The 26,353-nt window shown below is 32.1% G+C and overlaps 1 protein-coding gene and 2 pseudogenes across 2 annotated transcripts; 2 read left to right on the plus strand and 1 right to left on the minus strand.

The window, feature by feature from the left end:
• Positions 1–8,614: 8,614 nt before the first annotated feature.
• Positions 8,615–10,502, minus strand: LOC111313497 (uncharacterized protein At5g01610-like; annotated as a pseudogene).
• Positions 10,503–13,975: 3,473 nt separating this feature from the next.
• Positions 13,976–19,663, plus strand: LOC111314450 (monocopper oxidase-like protein SKU5; annotated as a pseudogene). The gene is made up of 9 exons (XR_016332286.1): positions 13,976–14,509; positions 15,720–15,829; positions 15,937–16,207; positions 16,306–16,444; positions 17,440–17,797; positions 18,133–18,497; positions 18,584–18,662; positions 19,018–19,212; positions 19,419–19,663. The product of XR_016332286.1 is annotated as a monocopper oxidase-like protein SKU5 (transcript).
• Positions 19,664–20,023: 360 nt separating this feature from the next.
• LOC111314448 (serine carboxypeptidase-like 20) lies at positions 20,024–26,351 on the plus strand. The gene is made up of 14 exons (XM_022915825.2): positions 20,024–20,660; positions 20,863–21,008; positions 21,514–21,590; positions 21,695–21,817; positions 21,915–22,017; positions 22,089–22,126; positions 22,207–22,308; positions 23,000–23,080; positions 23,167–23,409; positions 24,226–24,291; positions 24,364–24,485; positions 25,499–25,612; positions 25,831–25,876; positions 26,041–26,351. The coding sequence occupies exons 1-14, from the start codon at positions 20,509–20,511 to the stop codon at positions 26,122–26,124; spliced, it is 1,497 nt and encodes a 498-aa protein (XP_022771560.1). The 5' UTR covers positions 20,024–20,508; the 3' UTR covers positions 26,125–26,351.
• Positions 26,352–26,353: the final 2 nt, after the last annotated feature.

Consider the following 26,353-nt stretch of genomic DNA (forward strand, 5'->3'; position numbering starts at 1 on the left):
TTTCTTTTGTTTTTCTTGGGTTTCTAAAATTTTGGGTTGATCAATGAAGAGAAAATGATCTGATTTTTTTCTTTGTTTGGCACGAGTGTACATCAAATTGTAATTTAGTTTTATCTTCTATCAATTATCAACCACACAAAAATTAACAAACCCAAAACTCAAAAACTAAAAAAAATAAAATAAAATTATAAGTAGAATGTTCTCCTTTCAATAATGCCAAAATAAACAATAAAAGCATCTAAGTTAGTAGAGCTGTAGAGGTATATATATGGGTCCAAGTAATCTATCATTATATGCTCCTTTATTATTATTATTATTATTATTATTTCCGGTTTCATGAAAACCAGGACCCTGCATATATGTTTCTTAAGTTTTGTTTTTCAACTTTTTGTTTAGGGCTGTCATCCAATTTGGTTCAAAGGTGCTTATATGGAATGATTCCTTTGGTTCACATGCATCTTACCAATCTTAGATTTGCGTTTCCTTCCTGATTTTTTTTTTCTTTAGACCAAAAATATATAAATATCTTCAGGCCCAACAGAAAGAATAGTGTACTATAGCTTAATGAAAGCTGAAAAAACAAAATTTCCTTATATTTATATATATATATATATATGTATGTATGTATGTATGATACAAACAAAAGTTTTTAGAAAAAAATGGGAAAAAGCCAAGAGAAGCTAATACTTTACACAATCCCTGAAACATACAATTTCTTTAGTTACAAGGAATATAGAAATAGAATATCTTCAACATGCAGTAATAGTAATACTGCAGGTTATTTTGTCTAGCCACATGCTAAATTTAATCCTATTAATTTGGATTTTTTATGCAAAAGAGATCGCAATCTTAGGATAAAAAAAATAGTGGGATTTGAATTTTAAACCTATTATATGTTATTTTAAAATGTAATTACATGTACCAACTAAGTTAGCTTATCAGTTTTATTAATTTGAACTTTAAACAGCACTAAAAAATAAAACAACAATTAAATGGGATAAATAATCTTTTTTAAAGTCTTTAACAAGATTCTGCGATGGTTCTTTTACATTTTTATCAAGATTGTTAATCCTACAGTTTTTTACAATAGACTCCCAGGAAAAACTCCCCCCCTGATTATGCCTTTGGTATAATTTGGATACTTTATAGCCTATCAATTATAAAAGCATACGACTTTTTCCCATCATTTTCTCCCTATTTTTTCCTACCTTTGCTTTCTCATTAATTACTTATCTTACATGAATCCAAGATTTCTCACTGATTTTTTTTACCATTGGCATCCTCTCCTTTATTCAGCCATTTGGTCATGAATTATTTTATAGGAAAATAAAATATTAAGTGTCATCAAGCATTTTCTCATTATTCAGAAACTGACTCATTTCCAGTTTGCTGCATCTTACTATATATTAATTTCAGTTGGTTAGATCAACATTAATTTGCCATATTAACTCTTCTAACATAGTTTCATTTCAATTAGTTCTTACTACTTAGTACTAATGCAAAATTCAGCTTTAATTATTTATAGGATTGAAAGTGTGTCATAAAACTGATATTTTAAAGCCTAATTGTTACCAGCCTATATTTTTCTTCTTCTTCTTCTCTTTTTTTTTTTTTTTTTTAATATAGCATACTTCCACAAAACAAGCTTTTCAAGCTCAAATCCCACATTTCTAAGTCTTTTTTTTTTTTGTGGAAATTAAAGGGACATGCACAAAAATTTTAGACTATTAATTATTGCAACATGTTCCTTAAAATGTTAAACATATTCCAGTGGCAAGTTTATATTATTGGCAGAGTGTAAAAGTTTCATGAAGTTTTTAAATGAAAGCTAAATTGATAATAAAAGTGATATAGGTTGACGAATTTTTGAAATAAATTATTATATAAGAAGTAATTAAATTTTAATTACCATTTCTAACCTACATTTTATTTTAAGTAGGTATTTTAATTAACAGAAAATGATAATAAAAATTTCATTGCTTCAGTTACTATCAGGTAAGATTTATGTATATAGATGTCATTTTTTTAGAAATTTCTATATTTTCTTTTATGTATTCAACAAAGATATCTTAATTTCTATCAGTTTCATCAGTTTTTTATTTTAAAATTTAATCACTTCCAATATAAATTTCATAAATTTCACATTAGAAAGAAGTCACTTAAGTTTTAGCCCTATGTTATAATAATATGTTCATTAATATGTAAATTAGAATCTAAAGTTAAATTATGAAAAGAGAAATTATTTTATAATGAAGTTTTTTAACTCCATTAGTGGAGTTATGAAACTGGGACAAATTTTAAATGAAATTTCATAAGTGAAGTTTGTGAAAAATTTTTTTATAAAAAATGAGTAAATAAAAATTTTAATAAAAAAATTAAAACCAATAGATTGATAGAGTTTAATGTGAAAATTAATAATATGCAAAAAAATTATTAAAGATATTATTTATAATTCAAATTTGATTGATATTTATTCAAGGTAAAAATTTTATTAATACTTTTACTAAAATTGTCTATTTAATAAATATATTAAAAATTTTTCAAATTTTGCATACTTCATCAATGTGATGAGATCTTTTAATTTATCAGTTTTGATTTTCGATTTTCGTTTTTATTTACTCATTTCTAATAAGAAATTTTACAAATTTTACCTATGAAACTTCATATAAGTCTTTTTTCTAAAACTGACACATATTTCACTTTTTTTTTATGAATTTTTTATTTTTAATATATCCTATAGGACATTTATCTCCCTTAATCATGCATTTTAAATAGTACGTGTTTTCTATTTAAATGGACACGAAACAAAAGGTTTATATATAGGTATACTGTTAAGAAGTTTTTTTTTAACACTAATCAAACATTAGTAAATAATAAGAATCCTAAAATGTACTTTTGAAAAATTACTAATACAATTTGAAGTTTCATAAGAATATACAAGAATGTTTTGACTGCGATGTAAGAAGAAGAAGAAGAAGAAGAAAAATCCTATTACAATGGAAATTTTATTAAAGCTAGTCATCTTATTGTACCAAAAGAATATGTTTGTTTGTTTGTTTGTTTGTGGCAAATTATCATTGATAAAAACACAACTTACCAAGATTTCAATAAAAACTTCATTTAATGTTGTTTTATTTGAGAATCCCAAACTCTATATGCTTAGGTATCAATGGAATTAATACAATTAAAAATTAAGTATTGATGACATACCTAACTTTGATACCTTCTTTGATTAACTACCATCTAACCCAAAATTAATTATTGGTTGAACCTATGATCTGGTCTACTTTAAACCTCAACCAACTCCAACCATGAAAACTAATTAATTTAATTAATCCATTCGCCCTTGAATAATATATCAACAATGAAAATTTTGAGAACTATATATAATTGGGATGAGCAGCCCCTAGACTTAATTTGGCATCTTTAAGATCACCAAAAGAAGAAAATATTTTTTTCTTACGAGGAAATTAAGGAAAATTGTGTCTAAAATGTTGTATTAATTATACATACAAATTTGTCCAAATATATCAATATACATATACATATTAATTATGTAAATTAAGGTTATAAAAAATGCAAAAGAATAGTGATAAATAAATATATATATCTTATTATTTGGATTTAACTCAAGTAGCAAGTTTAAGGCTAGTTTTGTAGTGATCATAGATTCAAGCCATTGCATATATATAAATTCTCCTAATGCTGAACGAGCGGGTTTGAATCCCTCTCTTTCCAGAATTAAAAGAAAAAGATTATTTAAAGTGTGCAAAAATACATGATACTCATATTCAAAATTTTTAGTTCAAGATATTTGCCGCATTTTGGTCTTGTAATCCAACAATCTATATTTAATTTGCTCATGTAAATCATGTTATACAGTTATAAGAATTGGTAGAAGTTTCTTTTTTTCTTTTTTTTCAAACAATGATGTCCAATTATAAATATAAAAACTTCACAATCTTGGGGACTTAAGTAATTTGGGTGAGAGAGAGGTGTAATTGGTTAGGAATCTTGATCAATCCATAGTTTTCTCCTATTCCATGATTTTTATTTTGGTACATATTCTCCTCTTGTATGATCATAATACACACTCACACACACACATACACACTTTTTTGTTTACAACATAGGAATCATTTTACTATATATACTAATAGTTGTAAGTTTTATTTGATTAACACTGTTTGGGAAAATTAACCAAATAAAAAGACAACACTGTTTTGGGAAAATGAAATAAAGATTTGGTTGTTCTATAAAAATGAAGAGGTCGGAGGGGATTAGAGAAGAGAGATTTTCTCTTCAGGTGTACAACCTTTCCCTTCTTAAAACCTCATGCACAGGATAAAAGCTCTCCCTTCTTGCAAATCCTTCTAACTAAAGAGTAGTAAATTTTGGGTTTTCATGGTCAAAGGACATATCCTCCAATTCCTTTCCATATATATCCTCTTGCTAATGATTAAATTTAAATGATAATAAATAAGAATGTCCATGCATTTGCTTAATAAGCCCAAATTGATTCTATTCACTTAATAAAAGCAATATGATCTTGAATCCTGAAATGAGATATGCAGTTTCTTTTTTTTGAACATGTATGTATTTGCAGTTAATTAACTAAAACGATGATATAAAACATGGGAATAAAAGCTTTGTAATGATCAAAGGAACAAGCAAATACACTACTGTGCGAGAGTGCATTAGGAACTTACCAGAAAAAAGATTGCCAACTTAATTTCCAAGCGGTAAGCAGCAATCCTTAGCCTAAGACAAGTGCTAATGACAAGTTTCAGATGAAGCAGAAATAAGGCAGGTTGCGGACAGACAGCGATATTAAAAAAAAACAGTAAAGAAATCAACGAACAACATGGATGGCAGTATCTGATCACAGGTTATTGGTAAAGAGAAGGATAGCTATCGGAAGAACAAAAGAGAGAGAAAGATGAGGTGGTTTGGTTTCTCCAAACAGCTGGGAATTGATTTTTGCATCACAAACAACAGCTTAACAATCATGTCCATGCAAATAGTAAACAACTGGAAAAAGTCGAGCTCAAGGTAGAGAAAAAAGGGCATGTTGTTAATGACTAATACACTTGAAAGTTGAAACAGCAATTTTGTAGCCCATAATTGCGGTACGAAATTGGAATTCTATTCCAGGGTCCACCATATTCTCCCCGACTAGACTAGTCTGGAATGCAATTGGGTACCAAAATTCTTCGCACTGTAACTATCACTTGGGTTTTTTTTTCCCTCCTCAAAATGTGTGCTGGAGATTGGCTTTTTAGGAAAAGATTTAGATGAACTTTTTTAGGTAAATTTTGTAAAATTTTCAATTAAAATTGATTAAATAAAAATTAAAATTAAAAATCAAAACCGATAAATTTAAAGGTTTTGTTATATAGATCAAATATAATATTTTTAATTTATTTTAATAAATTTTGATATATATATTTATATAGACATTTTTATTAAAAATGTTGATATAATTTTTATTATTAAATAAGTATCGATCAAATTTAAATTATAAATTATATTTTTAATAATTTTTTTATATATTATTGATTTTCACATTAAATTCTATCAATCTATCAATTTAAATTTTTTATTAAATCATTTAAAAAAAATAATTTCACAAACTTCACCTAAATAACTTCACTTATATTTTCTTCAGCTTTTTATACCAAATATAAGGAGACATTAATGCAGCTTGAGCATAAATTTCTTTTCAAACTCTCACAGTCCTCCCATCAATTACCTGAGTTGAACCCAAATTAGATAATGTAAGATTGGATCATGAAACAGACCAAGCAAAATGCTTTTGGGCGGTTCATATTGATCTGTTTTAGTTTTATGAGCCAATTGGCCCATTGAGATAAATAACCTAAATCGGCTTTTAGCTGTTGCATGTTGAAAATTGTACTAAAGTTTGGGCCGAGTCTCAACCCGCTCATTTATAATTCCATATTTATATTAAAATTTTAAATATTAAAAATATATTTGATATTAATATTTTAATTTTAAAAATAACAAGCATAAACACGGCATTAAGTGATACCATTTTGTGACGTGGACTTTGATTTTATTGTGCTTTGAGATCTTTTTTCCTCTTCCAAAGATGAAGTATATTGTATGTACTTGAACGGCAGAATTATACTAATACTAACAAAAATTAAATTAAACAAATAATGGAAAAGATCTCGGTATCACCAAAAGGATGGTATTAAAATAATTTGTAAAAGTGAAAAGATAAATGACCAAATTTATTTCTCCTGGAATTTCTGGACCGTTAGTTTTGTTTTATTTTTTACTAAATACTAGGAGTAAGTAAATACAAAAGATTGACTGTGACATCTCCTCCTCGGTTTCCTTCTTTGTTTCATTGCAAATTATCACAAGGTCATTAAGATTAACCACCACTGTTGAAGATGTTATATTAACCAATACTACAACTAATCATTTTTTTCAGTTTTATTAATTAGGTTTAGCACATGAAAAGGTAAAGGTTTAGCACTAAAAAAATCAACACCAAATGTTCAATATTAAACATTTTTTTTTTACATAAAAAGTTAACCTAAAAGTAAAAAATTAATTGTAAGTATTAAAATTTAAGCTTAACACTTACTGAATGCCACGAGGAATTGCATTATTCATATGAGTTTGCATTATTCATACGAGTTTAAGCTCGAATGCAATACTAAACCTTTCAAGTTATCATACAAAAGCTTAATTAATGTAAGAATGAAAGGTCTACAGAAGTGCATTTACAGATAAACTAAATACGCTTAAATATCATGAACTTAAATAAGAATCTTAAATTTCACATCGAACGTAATAAAAAGTTCATTGAGATATAAAAAAATTCATAACATCTCTTTTTTGTGAGACGTTTTTTTATAGGTTAGAGAGATCAAAACGAATAATACCTCATAAAGGTGTGAACCGTGATGGATAAACTGATCTAAAATGCCGGATTAAATCTTAAATCTTGACCCATGGCATAAACCTTTCCTTCTTTATCTTCATTTCCAAAATTTCCCCTTTTATATTTGCGAATATATCCTTATTTTGAGCAAAAAGAAATCGTTTTTAAACTTGGCTTTATGCTAATAAAAAGTCATCAGGCACGAGTCTGACGCCATATATATATATATATTTGCTTTGGGAACAAACAAGTAACAACACTCTAGAGTCGAGATCCACAGACTGAAAGAGGCATATATCACGGGAACACAAGAATGCCAAACATCCATAATTAAAATTGAACCTATTATATTTCCATTCTTCCGTAACGAACATCCAACCGTTAAAGAATTGAACCTATTAGGTCCACCTTACCTAGCATGACCAAATGATGGAAAAAGGAAGACATGTTCACCTGAGATACTAACCCATCAGAAAATGAAAAGAAAATCAGCTTTTTGCAGTGTCCATTTTCAAAGTGGGTCAGCAAAGGAGAAATCCACATCTAACATGCAGAGGAAACAGTGTCCTTAATAGCAGTTGGACAGTGAAGCGGCAAAATTCAACTTATCAAAGTAATTTAATGAAGGTCCATTGGCCTAGTCCAAAGCCATCTCATAAGGATCACCCAAGCCTATGGGTAAAGTATAGGCAAACCTCAAATTTTACATAGAGGATCGAAGACAAAGTAGACCGAATTTTTACACTGGTTTATTGAGCAGGTTTAATCAAATGGAACATTCTCAGATGAAACATTCCAATTTCCAAGCTTGACTACTTACAGTAGAGGTACATCCAATTTCTTATTCAACATTTCACTACCAAGTTGTTCTTAGCAAAAAAATGTTTGCTAACAAGATTGATATGCACCTAGCATCTCATATGGAAATCTACATGCTTTTACATCGAGGAAGGGGGGTGGATAATTAAGGCTTAAGAAGAGACAAATTATACACTGAATAGATTCAGAAAATCTCACCAAGCTCCAAGATGCAGAATGTTGTACAGGAGTATACCATGTATGCAGTGATTTCTAATTGTGGATGCTAACCAATCTAAAATCCAATAACCTAGATGCTAAAACAACCTATTTTTTGAAGTATCTCACAACTTTCATCACATGCCTAGAAAATAAGCATATGCCATTGCAGCCTATCTGGTATATACCCAAAGTTCACTAATTTTGCAAAGCTTTAACAACCCTTCCCAAAGCCAAAGCAAAAAAAAAAAAAAAGGAAAAAATAAACTCAAAATTTTTCTAGGAGACTAGAGTGTCCGTTCAAAAATCCTTGGGAGAAATATACTCCCATGACCATCACTACACAAAGTCACAAACCCATGTTCAAAGTTCAAACTCTCTGACATTGAAAACAGATTCCATCGACGTTTAGACCTGATCATAACAATGTAAGTATAAGTCACTTAAAGAAAAGTTTTTTTAAAAAATACAATCAAATAACAATGTCCTCAATACACCCACCCATATTTTCCCTCCATTTCACTCATTACTGAAACAATATAGATTAATATAACTCATGGCGTACACATATCTAATACTGAACAGTGGAAACTCAAGATTAGAAAATAAGCAACAAAACAACTGATATACAATATTCAAGCATACAAAGGTCTTTCAAAATGTTAACGAAGCAAAAAATAATGGAAATGAAGCAAGACAGTTTTATTATTGAACTTTGTATCATGATTGAATCATGAGCGTCAATCTAAAATTTTTTACTACAACAAACAGAGACTCAATTTAACAACCATGCTTATATTCATAATACAAGGAAAATTAACATATGAATAAAATTTCGTAGATTTTATCACCTGAAATCGCCATCCAAATGCTCTCATTTCCATTTTATCTACCATATGGCAAACCAACCATGACATTCATAAAAAATATAGCTTTCCAATCTTCCATTTTCTCCTCATTGACCATCCTCGCATAGTCAGGAGCCGGCTTGACTTGACATGTCGAGGACTCTGCACTATATAGAATAAAGGAAGAAAAAAGCAAGCAAAGCATACATGATGGAAGCATAAAGACCGCCTAGAGCAGACTCACCGAGGAAAATTTACAAAGTGGGGAACAAGCCCCAAGATACCCTTGATAGCTAAACTGCTTGAGCTATTCCACAAATTCTTTTGTCCACCTTTCTACATATCGTTCCTCCCAAAACTTTCTTGATCAAGTTCATATTGAAGTTTCGCAGATTGACTCTACAAATTGTTAAAGAAGAACATTAAATTCTGCTATTCAATTAGCTTATATTTCATAAAGTATTAATCAATTAAGTATAAAGGAAGTAAAAATAGTGAAACTTGGAGATTGCTTCAGCTAATAACTTGCCATCTTGAATCGAATAGCCGGATTCAAAATCCCGAACCACCATACAATCCCTCGGCGCTTCGAACAACGACAATGAAAACTGCTTAAAGACGACACCGACGTCAAAATAAATGAGGCCCGAGCTCGGAACATCGACCCGAATCCCTTTAACCGGGAACCAAAGAAACAACTCTTGAGCCGAAATACCCGACAGCTCCCCGATCTGCCCGTAACTCAAAGTCCCCGACACGTTCCTATCATAATGCAACTCGCTTTCAAACTTGGCATTACAGGCCTGATCCAAATGAACCTCGAATCTGCCCATATCGTCGAAGTCAAATCGGATTATTCCCTTCGGAAGAAGCCCCATGGGTAGCCCATGGGCCTTTAGGATCTCGTAAATTGAATCGCTCTCGCCGTTGACGACCGTGAAGATGAAAATAGAGTAAAGAAATATGGATGAAATTAAAGGAATCATAATTTTCTTCGTTGACGAATTTTATGTCAGAGCATGAAGATTGGGGAATTTTTTTTTTAAGAGTATTTACAAGAGAATGGGGAAATCTAGGATTAGGGTTTAAGGAAAAATTGGGAAGAAGAGAAAATTCGGAGAAGAAGAAGAAGAGAAGTGGAGGAAGACAGTGTTACCAGCTTGAGCACAGAGAGGATTGGTAGAATGATCAATTATTGGAACTTGGTAGTAAAAGTGGGGACACTCGCCGTTATTGTCTGTGGTTGGGGTTTTTCCCTATCGTACGGTTAAACCAGTCTTTTAATTCCACGTAATTGTAAATTTGTGTGACTTCCGGGGTTTCGTTTTTCGAGTTTTTTTGCTGGTGGTTCAGTGAATGACTAAATTCTCTGTTCATAAGCGCGACGGTGTCAGCCAGCGGCTGCGCCGCTATGATGATTATGGACCTTAAGGTAACCGGAAAGAGCGCTGAACTGGGGGAGAATCACACGAGGAATTCGTGATTTTAACAATAGGATGTGGAGAAGGACACGTTTGCGGGAGATTTTCAATATGGTAATGCTGCTTATATGAATTAAAATGAATTATAATTGATATATAATTATAATTGAAAAAAAAAATGAGCTATTAGTTGAAAAGAATAAATCCTGAGAATGAAAATTGGTCAAAATGAGTGGAGAGAGGAAGGAGGGAAGACCATGTGGAGGAGGGTAGAGGATTAGACTTGGAGTCTTGGAGATAGTGATTATGAATATGACTTTGTCTTGACATAAATAATAAACAATAATTTCAGGGCATAGTAATTAATTGGAGCGTAAAAAAAAAAGAAAAAAATCTGTCTAAGCATGTAGCTTATGAAGAATTGGTTGTAATCTTGGCAGGAGGGTTTTCATCAAGTCTATCATTTTCATCAACTACTTAATTTCAAACATTATTATCATTAATTCCTGTACATTAGTCATTTAGGAGCCATCATTTTCTTAGGCCACCAAACCATTAATCATTACCCATGTATATATATATATATATAGTTACAAATATATCCTTTTATTTTTTATTTCATAATTTAAAAAATTATGAAAATATAAAAATTTTAATTTCGATTTAAAATCTTTTTTTCTCTTATAAAAATTATATTCTTCTTTAAACAATATATGTATATACACATATTGATATATAACCTATTAATTATAAAATAGCACACCAAATTTTTTTATATAAATGATAGGAATAGGGGAGTAGAGATTTAAATTTGTGATAAGATTGAAAAAGAAAATGAATTAGAGGATATATACTAAGTTACTAACCAAAAAAATTTTATTGATAGAGTGTTGTTATCAAGAAAAATAATTTTTGAATTAAAGATTATATTTTATTATATATATGTATGTAAAATTGAATTTGAGCAACATGTAAACATTTAACTTTAAATCAGTTAATAATAAATATGTATAGGCACATAATTTATCGCAAATTCAATTATTATAAAATTTCTTCTGTTGGATTTTTGTAATATCATTATGTGAAAAAAAATTAATATGGTTTTTACATCATATTTTTAAAAATTAAAGCTTTATTTTGTAGGAAAAACGAAAAGAAGTGAAAATTATTTTTTTTTAAACTAATAATTAAATTATAAAGTAAAAAAATTATTATAAATTTTAGCTATTAAATTAACAAAATTTTTATTATCACCTTTGTACATCATTTTTATCATTAATTCATATTGACAATCAAAGACTTGTTTCATGGGAAATTGAAGTGAATGGTAAATATTTGGTATATCAATGCAAGTGAAAACTAGAGATCACTTGTTTTTTGAATGTGAATATCCAAAAGACACTTGGGTAGCAAGTTAATCAAGTTGGTAGGATTAAAATATTTTATTTGTAAAATTTAAATTCGAATCTTATCATAAAATTTCATTTGATAGATAATCTATAAATTCAATATAAGTTACTTTCAAAACCTATGATCTATCTTAATGTTAAAATGAAAAAATCTTCTCGTACTTCAAATCAAAAAAATAAAAAAAAAGCATTTGGGAGGAAGCATTACAACTTTGCCAGCTTTAGCAGCAGCGCTGCCAATTGGAATGAGGAGTTGTACTGGACAATAAAATAAGTCACAGAAGAGGGCTTTAATCTCAATTGTGTGTTGCTTGAAATGCATATATATATATATATATATATATAAATATGTATATAGGGGTGAAGTTAGAAAAATAGAGGTCAAATAGTAAATTCAAGAAAGAAGAGAGGTCAGAAATAATATTTGATTGGACCAATTACTATTCTATAAGGGGGTTAAAAATTGGTGGGATGGCTCTGCTTGCCCCCATAGGCTACGTCCCTGCATGTATACTATATCTGGAAGGAGCGAACAAAAGGCATTTCTGTTATGCAGGTGGTTGGCTGCATCAAGGAAGTTGTTGGACTAAGATTGGCTGGGCTAAGAAACATTGTCATGGATCATGTTAATTTGCTTCTAATGCCTGAGAGTTAAATGCTTGCATGTTTGTTTATTTTGTACTTGCAGTGGAACTAGTTGCCCTGGTGGCAGTTTTACTACTTCTTTCCATAAATGAAATCAAATTTTATTTGAAAAATTATTTATTATTTAAATTTGATACGAATAATGAAAATTTAAAGAAAAAACAAAGAAGAGCATTTTTGTAAATCAAATTATTAATTTAAGTTGAAGAAGTGTTTACTCCCATAATTGAAAAGATTGAAATTAGAAAAAAAAAAAAAACTGCAAAACCACTGTTTTCCCTTTTCTGCTTTTATTTTTTTTTTTAGCAAACAAAGAAATAGAAAAGAAACAAATAATTTTTTTTTTCATTTCCTTTCCTTCCTATTTCTCTAAGGATGTCAATTTTATCTAAATTTAAAAAAAATATGAATTTTTATCTTGAGAATGGATATTAAATTTTAAAAATAAAAATAAAAATGGATATGATTTTAAATTTTTTTTATCAATTATGGAGATAAGTAATATTATATTCGCTTTGTACTATACTTTATATATATTTAACAAATAAATTTTTATTTAATAATATAAATTTTATTTTAGATTTATTAAAATTAATATGTTTGTATTTAAAAATATATATTTTAAAAAAGTACAAAATAAAAATAAAAATTTTTATTTTTAAAAAACTATGAATACGAAAATTACTCACACTCATTAAATACTTATTAGGATAAAAATGTAGTTGAATTTAAAATACCCATTGAATATAAATATCGAGATAAATATAATATAAAAAATTTAAGATGGAGATAAAAAATATTTTTCCTCATACTTCACTCTCTGTTTCTCTTACAATCATAAATGATCTTCAATGTATAATAAAAAAAAAAATAGAATACGAAAAAAATGATCAGGATGATATAGAACTGAGGTTAAAGCACAATATGTTTAGTAAAGAACTAAAGCTTAAGTCAGAAATTATTTTCACATAATATATTTATTAATGCCTCCAATTAAGTAGTACATTTCTACATTCTTATTCAAATGCAATATTTTTTGTCCTTAGAACTTTTTTGGGGAAGAGAAAAAGATGGGTTGGGCTACATTTTTTCCCGTCGTTTCAATTATTCTATCGTGAAATGAGAGATGGGCTTGAGCCCTTTGAGCCATGTCTGATTTTATTTGAGCCGTAGCCTTCATTTGTTTTTATGCCAGGGCCTATCTTTAACTTCTTACTTACGAGACTCAACGCAGTCTCTCGAGTCCATGCTTCTAAAGTAAAACTCGAGTCTAGTTTATCGTCCATTAGGCACGAACTTGACGGACAGACATTGTCACGTTCACATATCTTTTTATGATATATTAAGATATAAAAAATGAGAATAATTAGCCAAAAAAGAAAAAAAAAACTACAATGAATCTTGATATTATTTCATTGGACTAAAAGAAAAGCTTTTACTATCAGAATCAGTAAAAAAAATTGAAGAATGCCTTTCGGATCAAGCAAGGTGTTAAAAAGGTAGATTGTCTTGGAAAAATCACTCATTGCTCAGCTTACAGTACTTGAACTGCAAACAACAGTTAATACCAAAATATTCAGAACTGGACAGAAACTTGCATTATTGGTGGTAAATTAGCCCAGATTCAACTCAGTCAAAGAGCAAGTTGCCATGAAATGATGGAAAGGTCCCTAATCTGTCGGTCAAAAGAATTTCGCATCCAAACATTTTCCATTTATTTGCCTAATATTTAGACATTATCAAGTCCCATTTTAACACGGTACTAAAAGTATTCTGTTTTTGATGATTTGATACTCCATGATTAGCGGGTCAGCTGTCTAGATATTATACAACAGAAAAAAGAAAAAGAATGCAACCCAGTGCCAGAAACCAAGTATTTGGCGCCTCGAACCCCACCCGAGCTGTCTCCAATTCCAAACATGGCCTCCTGCCACTTTCCAACGTGACTCAAAATCCGCACTCTCAAACTCACGAACCCAGTTAACCAAACTATACTACTACAGCTCCCACTTTCTAAAAAGCCTATTGTCTTTCTTTGTCTTCACAGTGAAGAAGACAAGATGCCTTAAAGCTCAAATCGTTTTTTACATGTAGAGAGATCCGATGGTATCTGGGCCACCACATTTCCGGGTTTCTTCCTTCTTTTTGCTGGGTTGTTTGGTGTGTGGTTCTTTGGCAGGTGACCCTTATGTCTTCAATGACTGGACTGTTTCGTATCTCACAACTTCTCCACTTGGTGATAAACAGCAGGTTCATTTCTCCTTATCTTCTCTAGCGGTTTTCTTCTGTTTGTTGAATTTATTTACTTGTTTAAACAATTGATCTTTCTTTTTTTAATATTTGTGGGAACCATGTGTAGCTTGCTTAAAGCTTAATGGTTGTTAAGATTTTGGCTGAAAAATGTATGTTGTGAGTTATACATTGAATTGTCTGCGGATTTCAAATTTTCTCTGCTTAGTGGACAAATTACAGTGGATTTTTCTTTTTTTTTTTGAATTTAGTGCAACTATAAGGAGTGAAGTTACTGCTGGTTCTTTTGTAGTAAGTAATAATGAGTATCTTATTCTGAGACGTTGGGTTTTAGAGTTGCCTAATCATGTTATCAAGATAACTAGGACATGCACTTGTGGTAAAATTATGGCAAGAAAACCATCTCTAGAATCAAAATGTAGAGTACGCTTGCCTTTTATGTCTGTAAAATGGTTCTTATTAACCTCCTTTTAAGGCAATTGAATTCCAAAATGGTAGCTTTTGTCTATACCAATAATGCCAGTTTACTGACATTAAATATCATAGTGGCTTGAGTGGATTACTTGCTATCCAATTATTTAATTTTGGTGATTGAGAACTTATACTTTGAATAACTTGACGACCGTAATATGCTTTCTTTTTTTTTTTTTAAATTTAAAATTTCATGCTTTTAAGGCTCTTTAGTATGTTGATTCAGGTGAAGATCAAATTTTTTATCTCCCAAATTCATTGCAGTAAATATGGAATTGGCATGAATTATTGATAAATTATTCTAGTTAACATTCTGAGTAATTCAATCTGCTGAAGGAAACAACTTCAAAGCATGTTCATCATTTATGGAGGTTGATATGTGTATCTTACCTCTTTGTTTCTCAAACTTCGGTTTTAAATGCTTCGCATTTTGCCATACGTTTGAACTTAACTTGTTAACAATTTGTGCTTATGGTCTTGATAAAGCACAATGGTGCCACATGACCATTGCAATTTGTGTTTATGGTTTTGATAAAGCCTTAGTTTGTGTCAGTTATTGTCTCAATAATGTTGGAATCCATATGTTAGTCTGTCTTGCCTGTTCAGCATCTCAAATCATGCCAGAGTTATGACCTATTAATCAGAAGTATGGCCCAAAACTATCTTATATGTTGACCATTGAAAGTGCTAAAATGTTTTGCCCGCTGACATATATATTTTTTTAATACCATTATTCCAGATGATTGGGATCAATGGGCAGTTTCCTGGACCAATCCTCAACATAACTACAGATTGGAATATCGTTGTCAACGTCAAGAATGATCTTGATGAGCCACTTCTGCTTACGTGGTATAATTTACAAGTGCCATGAAGGATTGAATTACAGAGATAAATATGAATAAGGGAAAGGGTGATATCAGGTGATATCAGTCTTAATATTGCTTATTTGAATGTAGGAATAGTATACAACAAAGGAAAAACTCTTGGCAAGATGGTGTTTCAGGGACTAATTGTCCGATTCCTGCTGGTTTGAACTGGACATACAAGTTTCAGGTCAAAGATCAGATAGGGAGTTTCTTTTACTTACCTTCCCTAAACTTCCAAAGAGCTGCAGGTGGCCATGGAGGAATTATCATAAACAATAGAGATGTCATTCCACTACTCTTTGGGATGCCTGATGGTGATATTACTATCTTTATTAGTGACTGGTATACTAAGAGTCATAAGGTCTGCAAAAATTTTAATTTTTCTTAATGCTTCTGGTGTCTGTAGCAAATCTAGTTAAAACTTTTGGGTGCTCAACAATTTCTCTCGTGCAAAAGCAGGGATTAAGGAAAGATGTTGAAAATGGAATTGACCTTGGAGTTCCTGATGGTATCCTCATTAATGGACTGAGTCCATATCATTATGATCAGACGCATGTTAAAGATGGGATTGTTTACCGGAAAATAAATATCGAACTGGGTACACAACTGAAGGTGTGCGTGCAATGCTTGGTATGTTGTTGTTTCAGTTTAGGGAACAATATCTTGTTTGGAGGAATAAATTTATATTGACATAACTCCTATTCATCTTCCATATTTTTTACGAGTATATTTTTTCTAGCCTGTCCCAGATTATGGGTTTCATTTCTACATACTCCATGAAGGATGGAGCAGATATTCGATATATTGGGCATCTGAAGATACATATCAATTCATTGGTAATTTTTTGAGGGCAGGCTTGGATGTTCCACGAAATATAAAGCGTGGCTTTACATTTGCAAACCATTAGAAAAGTGTATCTTGCTTTTCACGGCTTTGGAAATGAATTGATAAGATGTTTGCATTTGTTTTTTTTTGTTTTTTTTGATGCGTTTATTGTTTTGTACTTGCATGTATGACAGAAACTCAGTTTCTTCTTTTCTGCTTGTTTTGATGCAGTAAGGATTTGTGTTTATTGAAATATGAAAGCAGGAAATTAGAAATAGTTCATTTTTTACCTGATTTTCTGTGAAAAAATGCCCTGTCATGTCAGACTCTCCAGTCATGACACTTGTATTTGATGCTTGTACAAACGAGAAGAGGATCCAACTTAATATAATTAGATAACTTACGAAATGAGAAGGCTCTTTTTATTTGGGTGAAGAAACTTTTCTTTTGCATAACTTGCTGTCTGAGATTTATTTCTAAGCATATTAATGCTACATTGTTGTTAAATGTTTATGTTAATATTATGAAATTCTAAATCCATGTCTATTGTTGTGTCCTCGTGTCTTGATTGGATTATGATACCCGCCTGAGGCGTTGTATTGTTTCACACCATAATATCTACGTTTGTGTTTGGATCATTAATATGATATGCTAGGAATTTTCTGGATTTTACATTGTGACTACAATTCTCTGTTGACACTAGACCATCCACTTCCCTTTTGTGGTGCCTCCTGTAATAGCCAGATGTTTTATATTCATCTGAAACAGGAAAAACATACTGACTCAGGGTCCACAATGTTGGAATTTCAACTAGCTTGAATTTCAGAATTCAAAACCATAACCTACTTCTTGTTGAGACTGAAGGATCATACACAGCTTAGCAAAAAAACTCAAACATGGATATTCATGTGGGTCAATCTTACTCATTCTTGGTTACCATGGATCAGAATGCTATCAATGATTATTACTTCATAGCTTGTTTTATCAATTCATCTGACTGCGCTATAGTTACTGGAGTTGCTATCTTGCACTATTCCAACTCTCAGGGACCTGCTTCAGGTCCTCTTCCTGATTCTCCTAATGATTATGACACATATTTCTCAATAAATCAAGCAAGATCAATAAGGTTGTAGTTTATTCTATATCTTTTTTTCATCAAATTTTTACATATACTAGAAATTTTTTTGAGCTGTTAGAAGAATTATATGCTTAAAAAACCCTCTCATTTAAAATGTTGAGCTGTTGAAATGATTGCTTTATTCTCTATGGTCAGGATACTAAATTATATGTTGGGAAGTTGAAAAGATTACTTTATCTAAATTCTGATAGCCAGGCAGATACTATTGTCAGGATAAAATGGTCTTCTCAACTGCTGAATGGCCGAGAGCAAATTGCTACTAAAGCTAAAAGTCTCATCAATGCTAGGCTGACTGTATCTTTGTCTATCTGGAACATTTATAGGTGGAATGTCTCCGCTGGTGCTGCATGTCCAAACCCACAAGGATCTTTCAAGTATGGCCAAATTACTGTGACAGATGTGTATTTGATCCTCAATAGGCCTGCAGAGCTTGTAGACAGAAAATGGCGTAGACCCTTAATGGTATTTCGTACTTACCACCTTCAACACCAATAAAGCTTGCTCAGCAGTTCAACATTCCTGGGGTCTACAAGCTTGATTTTCCAAATGGATTGATGAACAGACCTCTCAAAGTCGACACATCTCTAATTAATGGCACTTTCAAAGGTTTTATCGAAATAATCTTTCAGAACAATGGCACCACAGTTCAGAGCTACCATCTGGATGGCTATGCATTCTTTGTTGTAGGGTGAGCTTTTAGCTTTTGATATCTTATTTTCTCTATCCTTGGGTGCTGGGATACATGAATTTGACAAATTTTGATCTCTATCGAAGTATGGATTTTGGGGTGTGGACAGAGAATAGCAGAGGCACATACAACAAAAGGGATGGTGTTGCACGCTCTACCACACAGGTATCCCTACCTTATAATCTTGACTGCAAATGCTTTCAAATGAAAATGCTCTGTGAAAATGTGGTGAAAAGCACAAGAGAAAAGAAAACAAGGAAAGAGATATTTTCCGGATCATCGAAAGGATTCTAGATCTTGGTTTAAGAAACAAAACCAATGGGAAAAACCATTCTTGAGAAATGCAATTGTTCAATCTTAGGGTTTTGAAATTTACTATGAGAAGCTACATTATGCTTTTAGCCTTTTTAAGGTGCTTTCACATTTAACATTTTTTATTACGTGGAACTTCCTGAACATTTTTTATATGTTTAAAATCTGATGTTTGAACAACCACTTGTAACATTATACCTGGTTGCAGGTCTTTCTAGAAGCCTGGACAGCCATTATGGTTTCTCGACAATGCAGGCATTTGGAATCTCCGTGTGCAGAATCTTGATTCATGGTATCTAGGCCAAGATGTTTATGTGAGTGTTGTGAATCCAGAGGCTGACCAATCTGAGGTTCCGTTGCCTGAAAATGCTATATATTGTGGTTTCCTATCGTCATTACAGAGGTGAGATCTCAAAACAATGTGGTTTAGTTTCTTCCGTTGTTTGCTATATTTTTCCTATTATGGGTTCTGCCTAGATCCCACAAGAAATGCTATCACAAGGGCAATAGTATATATACAACTGTAATGTTGGAGATTATCTACTGACTCCTTTGCTAATAGTTTCCTTTTATTGTTTGTTAATTTCTCTAATTTTCTGTGTTCTACAGGGATCAGGCTCAGAGAGTTAATTTTTCCGGGGCAGCACCAATTTCTGATTCGAGTAGAACAGTTTTCATTCTGTTAATCATAGCCTTCATTGGACATTCATTCAGGTAACCATGGTGGAAAGAAAAAGAATAAAGTAAGCACCATAATTTGATCAATCAACCAGCAATACAAAGCCTCTGACAGTGGCAAATAGTAGATTGGAGATCGGATGGCCTTACTTAGGTTGGGAATCGAATTTATGGACAGGAAGTAGCATAAAATCTTGTTCCCTGAAAATCTTGTACCATTCTTAGTGAACTTGTATCACTCAACAATCTGTAAAAACTGTATGTTATGCCATTGAAATAGGTGCATATAAAAGTTTTAAGAAGAGTGATTGACTGTAAAGGAAAAGTTTAACCCATAATTTTAATCTCTTATGGGTTTTATAATCTCTTCATTTTTTCTATCAATATGTAATTTTTAATACTACACTGTGGTTTTTTTTAAGCCTCAGGACATAATTGTGATTTTAATACTCAATTTTGTCGTGTATGATATATATTTTAATTATAATGGGTGTGTGTATGCTCGTATAAAGAAACACATGCGTAAAGTTAAAGCCAGATAAGAAAGGGAAAGAAAAGAAATCATGCTGTCAAGATATTTTGCACCTTTACTTCAGGAAACAGAAAAAATCAACCCCGGCAACCCAAAACCTATCTTGCAATAGCAAATGCCAATTGAATACCTACGCAACAAACTTCAATTTTGATACTGAACATTTGTCCACCTGCTATCATGGCCTGCAATTATTACCTTCAGTAATCGTACCGTTGCCTCAAACCAAAACTCATGTTTCACGACCATGACTTTTTGTTTTGTTGGATCACTCACTTCAGTCAGAGCACTTTCTTTTTTTGGTCTTTGTTAGCTTTCCCCATGTTATCTTGCCTTGAAAGCATAAAAGATCCATAGCAACTTGCAAAAAGACAAAACCATCGATTTTTATCCTCAACTGTGTTGGGCACATGTGTGGAAAACACTCTTTAAATTCAACAAACTATCATCAATCAATCCATATTGAAACTTTTACTCAAAACTATAGCCATGGCCAAGGCTACTACTCTTTGCTTTTACAAAGTCATATATTTTTGCCTGTTCTTTAGCTTTGCGGTATTAGCTGAGTCAGCTCCTGAGAATGCTCTGATCACTCAACTTCCTGGCTTTGCTGGCACTTTTCCTTCAAAGCACTATTCTGGGTATTCACAGATTCAATATTTTTGTTACAATATTTTCATCTTTTCCTAATTCATTGCTTTTCTTCATGTTTCCTATAGTCTGGGAATCGCAACTGTCGTTGGTCAAACCCTTTTTTTTTAGTGATTATTCATGGAATAGTTGAATTTATTTCTCTGTTCTAATTTTGGTAGGGTTGTTGTGTTATGTGTATTTTTTTTGAAGGTATGTGAATATTGATCAAAGTCATGGCAAGAATCTGTTTTACTATTTTGTGGAATCTGAAAGGAAACCATCAGAAGATCCAGTGGTTCTTTGGCTCAACGGTGGACCTGGATGCTCCAGCTTTGATGGTTTTGTCTACGAGCATGGTAAATACTATACAACATCTGTTAATAAAACTGTTTCATATTTTTTTATCAGATGTTGAGATATTTCTGTTTCACCTTAGGGTTTGAAATAATCTGTTTATTTGGGTTTTTTAGACTTTGGAAATATTTAATAGAGCCACGAGAGGTTTAGAGAATCTTAGATGAAAATTAATGTGGGTCTATTTTGTGGGCAGTTGCATAATTTAGTAAGGTTTTGTTGGATCCTCTGTTTCACTGTATTGATTTAGAATAAGATTGATCCATGTTTCTTTTTTTGGATAAGCAATTGATTCATGTTTCAGATGAAAAAAAAAAGAAGATAGTTTGAATTTCCACAGATTGCATTTAATTCCCTTAGGATACTCATTTTAGATGACCAGGATGAATGCTGAAATGATTCTGTGGTACCCTTTTCACCTCACATACATCACCTTATTCTTTCTACACCGAGGGTTCGGAGAAATTTTATTAATTTATAGCACTTGCTTTTTATTGTTCATTACAGGGCCTTTCAATTTTGAAGCAGCCAAGACAAATGGAGGTTTGCCTCAGCTGCATCTCAATATGTATAGTTGGTCTAAGGTTGTAATTTTTCAGTTACTTCTGTTTGATACAATAAAAAGGAGATGTTTGATTTGTTTATATTCATTTCCTCACTTCACTGGTTTATTTATTTTTGATTTCAGGTCTCTAACATTATATATTTAGATTCCCCAGTTGGGGTCGGGCTTTCTTATTCAAAGAATCAAAGTGATTATGTGACTGGTGACCTACAGACTGCCACTGACACGCATGCATTTCTGTTGAAGGTGAGAAGGAATAAAATGTTATAACAAATTGTACTCATTATTGCTCGAGTTCTTTATTTGCTGAGATACTTAAGTCTTAAGTATCTGTGTGTAACAGTGGTTTGAGCTGTACCCCGAGTTCCTGACAAACCCGTTTTTTATTGCTGGAGAGTCATATGCTGGAATATATGTGCCTACTCTTTCTTATGAAGTAGTGAAAGGTATATCCTCTTAGTTTAGACTTTATAAGTTTTAGGATAAACTCTAAAGTGCAGATATGAATCTTTCACAGGAATTGATGCTGGAACAAAGCCTGTTACCAATTTCAAGGTATGAGTATCTCTGCAAACTATTTTGGTTAAAGTTTAAACACATGCCTTCTAGCTGCAATCTAAAGTCATCATGCACAGGGATATTTGGTGGGAAACGGAGTTACAGATGATGAATTCGATGGCAATGCTCTTGTTCCATTTGCCCATGGAATGGGCCTGATCTCAGATGAACTATATGAGGTGCGTGGAGCAGCCCCCAAAAAGATATATCATATGTTAGTGCCAGTTCCTTTTGCCTTCATAAGACTAGATTTCCATTAGGTGACTCCCTATGGAAGGTGCCAGTCCTAGGTGAAATTACTTGGTCTGAAATTTTGCTCCAGTAAAAGTGTTTAAACTTTCTGTTCTACTTTTGAGCTGAATCTACGTTTTCAAATGGTGGGTTTTCTTATTAGTTTGTGGTAGGTAAAGGACATTTTTTTTTCTCAGCCTAAGGCCCGATATGCTATATGGTTTTCCTCTTTGAACTAGTTAAATTTTAATTGTTTGGTTGTAGTGGCTAATTTTTTTGTTAGAAATATATATCAAACTAACATAAGGAGCGGATTTTAATTGACGGAGCTCCATCCAATTACTTCATCCATGATCCATCATGAAGTGATGTGAGTAAGCGACTGTAGTGAACTTAGAAACCTAAGTTTTGGTACCTTTTATGACTCAAAAAAAAAAAAAATCACATCCACCCAGAATCTTGAACTTTTACTAACTTTTTCTTTTTTCTTTTTTTATATTTTTCTTAGAAAGTTTTTCAGGTTTATTACTGGAAGCAGTTAGATTCAAACTTGTTGTAGGTTGTAGAGTGAAAGAAGGCCATGGTTTGTTATTCCCAAAAATGACATTTAGTTCTGATAGTTCAAGCTACATATTGCAGGAGGTTAAAAATGAGTGCAGGGGTAATTTCTATAACCCACTCAGTGAAACTTGTGAAAGCGAACTGGAAAAGGTTGATGAGGTAATTGACTGCTTTATTGCTGATTTACAATGATTTAAGGGCTTGCATTCTCTTTGATTTGCTTCTAAACTTTTGACTAATTGCAGAATATAAATGGTTTGAACATGTACAACATCCTAGAACCTTGTTATCATGACCCAGCAACACTTGAGGCTACAGATATTAAGATTAGACTACCTTCCAGCTTCCGGATGTTGGGTGAGACTGACAGGCCTCTTGCTGTAAGGAAAAGGATGTTTGGTCGTGCCTGGCCTCTCAGAGCTCCTGTTAGAGATGGAATTGTTCCAACATGGCCACAACTTCTCCATAGCCAAAGTGTTCCATGCACTGTAAGTTTAACTTATTCTGAACTGTTATAAGGCATCAGATGATTCCTATGCGAAGATTGCTTATAGATATCTTGTTTCGCTTATGTTTTCTTTAATTACATTAAGGGGCTCTTATGTTGTTTCTATGCACTGCAATTCTGATGCTATTCAGTATGCATCCCAGCAAGATAGAACACATAGGTCTTGACTCATAACTCTCATAATTTCGAATGAAGCGCTCGTGTGAGCTTTGTGCAAATAGCTTACTCTCTGTTTGATAGTTGCTTAGTTGCTTTTGCCATCGGAAGTTAAAGCAGAAAGTGTGTTTGGATTCAAAATATATGTTTTAGAGGAAGGAAAAAGCAAATAGCAAAGTAGCAAAAGTAACAACCAGGAGTCTTCTATATGACTTATATCTTTAATTTCCCATTTTATGCACTATTCCACCTCATATAATTATAATGAATTTGCATTTCTTTCCTCACGGGTAAAGATGGACTAAATAGACCTCACATCATGACTGATTGATTATTAAACCTCCACTTTGCTATCAGTATCCGCTTATGTAGTTCATTGTCATCGTTGGAACTAAAAGAAATAAAGTGAAAATCGAAAAAACTTTAAGCATTCCTTTGCTCTTAAAGACTTTTTGTGGTCGATAACCATCAGTTGATGGACTTAATTAGCTCTTTTGTCAATTTCTTTGCTAAGCTATTCTTTATGTGCATCCAACTTGTATAATTACTGTGGTGGTTCTTATTTATTTGTGATTTGTCTCAAACCATCTTATTGGAAGTATTGATAAGTTACATACTAAAAATTTTATCTGAATTGTAGGATGATGAAGTAGCAACAAAATGGCTGAATAATGCTGCAGTTAGGAAAGCAATTCATGCTGTAGAGGTAAGCACTCTCAAAGTCATTATCTCTCGAAGATTTCAAAAGCAGTAATTTTATGATCCTGTGACACCATAGGAGACTGTGATCGGTAGATGGGAGTTATGTACAGACAATATCTTGTATCATCATGATGCTGGTAGCATGATCAAGTATCATAAGAATCTTACTGCCAGGGGATATCGGGCACTGATATTCAGGTAAATCTCCAATTAATGTTGTATACCACTTCAGTTCCTTACTGAGGTTTTTTTTTCATTGTTTTTAAGGTTTTCTCACTTCTTTCTTTTCTCATTATGGACCTGAAAAAATATAACAAAGGACTTTTGGGGGGAACATTGGTGCAAGGCATGGCATAGTTCACAAGTCTTATTTCCTTTTCCTTGGCTTCAGTTCCTAGACAAACAGAAAAGAAGAAACATAATAGATGACCTAAAAGAATGATTCAGTCTTAGTATGTCAAGATTGTAATTTGTTGTTATGGCTTTGAAATAACTGTTCAGAACATGCTATTCCTTGTTTCGGTTCTACTATTCCTCTGCAGAAAATTTCCAGTGTTAATTTCCTTTTTTTTCCCAGTAACTTAAAAGTATAACTATGGCCTCTATATTTCACTGTATCAACCACTAGTTTAGATTCTCTACATTTTCCATGCATGTGGAACTAACCTAGCAGTGCACTCTGAATTTTTGCTAAATTTGGATGTTAAGGAAAACAAGAAATTAGTTGAAAAGCACTAAATTTGTCTCTGTAGATAATATAGTATAAATTGAAGAGCAAATCATGATCTGTATATGATAAAATTTTGAGGCTCATGACCTTAGGAAGTTGGTGGGCATATCTGGAAGAGTGTACCGTGATAGAAATGCTTAAGAGGTTGATGTTCAGCATGCTGCATGTTGTTTTCACACAATGATTTCAAGCTTGCAACCCCTCCTTAGTGTCCTAAATTGTTTTGTTTCTTTGTATTCCCTAGGTGGTTATAATTTTTTTTCTTTGACCAAATCCCTGAGCATTGTTTTTATCTGAAGCTGCATTGATTGATTGAATTTCATGCTGTTTAAACTCCCATTTCAGCTTCTTGCTTGAAATTAAGGGAAATGAAGTTCAGCTTTTAGTGGCATGAAAAATGAGTGCTCTACGTTATATTCTCGTGAATGTCAACTGGGTTTCTGTTCTCTGATAAGTGCTATGTTTTTAACTCTTCTGGCAGTGGGGATCATGATATGTGTGTTCCATTCACTGGGAGTGAAGCCTGGACAAGATCAGTTGGATATGAGATAGTGGATGAATGGAGGCCATGGACTTCCAATGGACAAATTGCTGGGTACTTCCAGTCCCTTTCTTCCCTTAACATATGTAAAAGTATTATGCCGATAAAGGGAATCTTATCTTATCCTGAATCTGTTACTAGTAGATTTCCAAATAGATTAGATGAATTTTCTTTCCGAAACTAATGCCTTTCTTATTGTGTTCTACAAACTTGAAATCATTTCAATTTTCACTTTAGAATTGAATTAGGAATTTTTTTGAATGAATTTGCAGGTATTTACAAGGTTATGACAACAACCTGACCTTTTTAACCATAAAGGTACCACATTGCAGACTTTTTTTTTTTTGTCAATATTATAAATGTAGCAGGATAATAACTAGGATGCATCAATAGAGAAATATTGTAAAATTGTAAATTTCTCAAATTTCGAGTTTTGATGTATCTATTTTCTGATTCAACCTTTTTTTGTTGGTGTGGTTTAGGGAGCTGGGCATACTGTCCCAGAATATAAACCTCGAGAGGCATTGGATTTCTATAGCAGATTCCTGGCAGGGAAACCTATATGAAACAAATTCATGAGCTTTTACTTTTCCTTGTTTCCTTTAGTAATTTAATTTTAGATTATAATTGCATACCAGTGGCTTATGCCCATGACCACAGCAATGAATTAATTTAAGGAGAGAACAAATTCCTCCTGTTTACTTCAGGACTTGAGCTCGAGACTTTCAAGATTACATCTTAAACTCTTAACTCGAGATGAAATCTTAAATTTGATAAGTTTGTTTGTTTTGTACG

The sequence above is a fragment of the Durio zibethinus genome, chromosome 23 (genome assembly GCF_047325235.1).
Source record: "Durio zibethinus cultivar Kanyao isolate XHJ-2024 chromosome 23, ASM4732523v1, whole genome shotgun sequence".
Taxonomy (NCBI): Eukaryota; Viridiplantae; Streptophyta; class Magnoliopsida; order Malvales; family Malvaceae; genus Durio; species Durio zibethinus.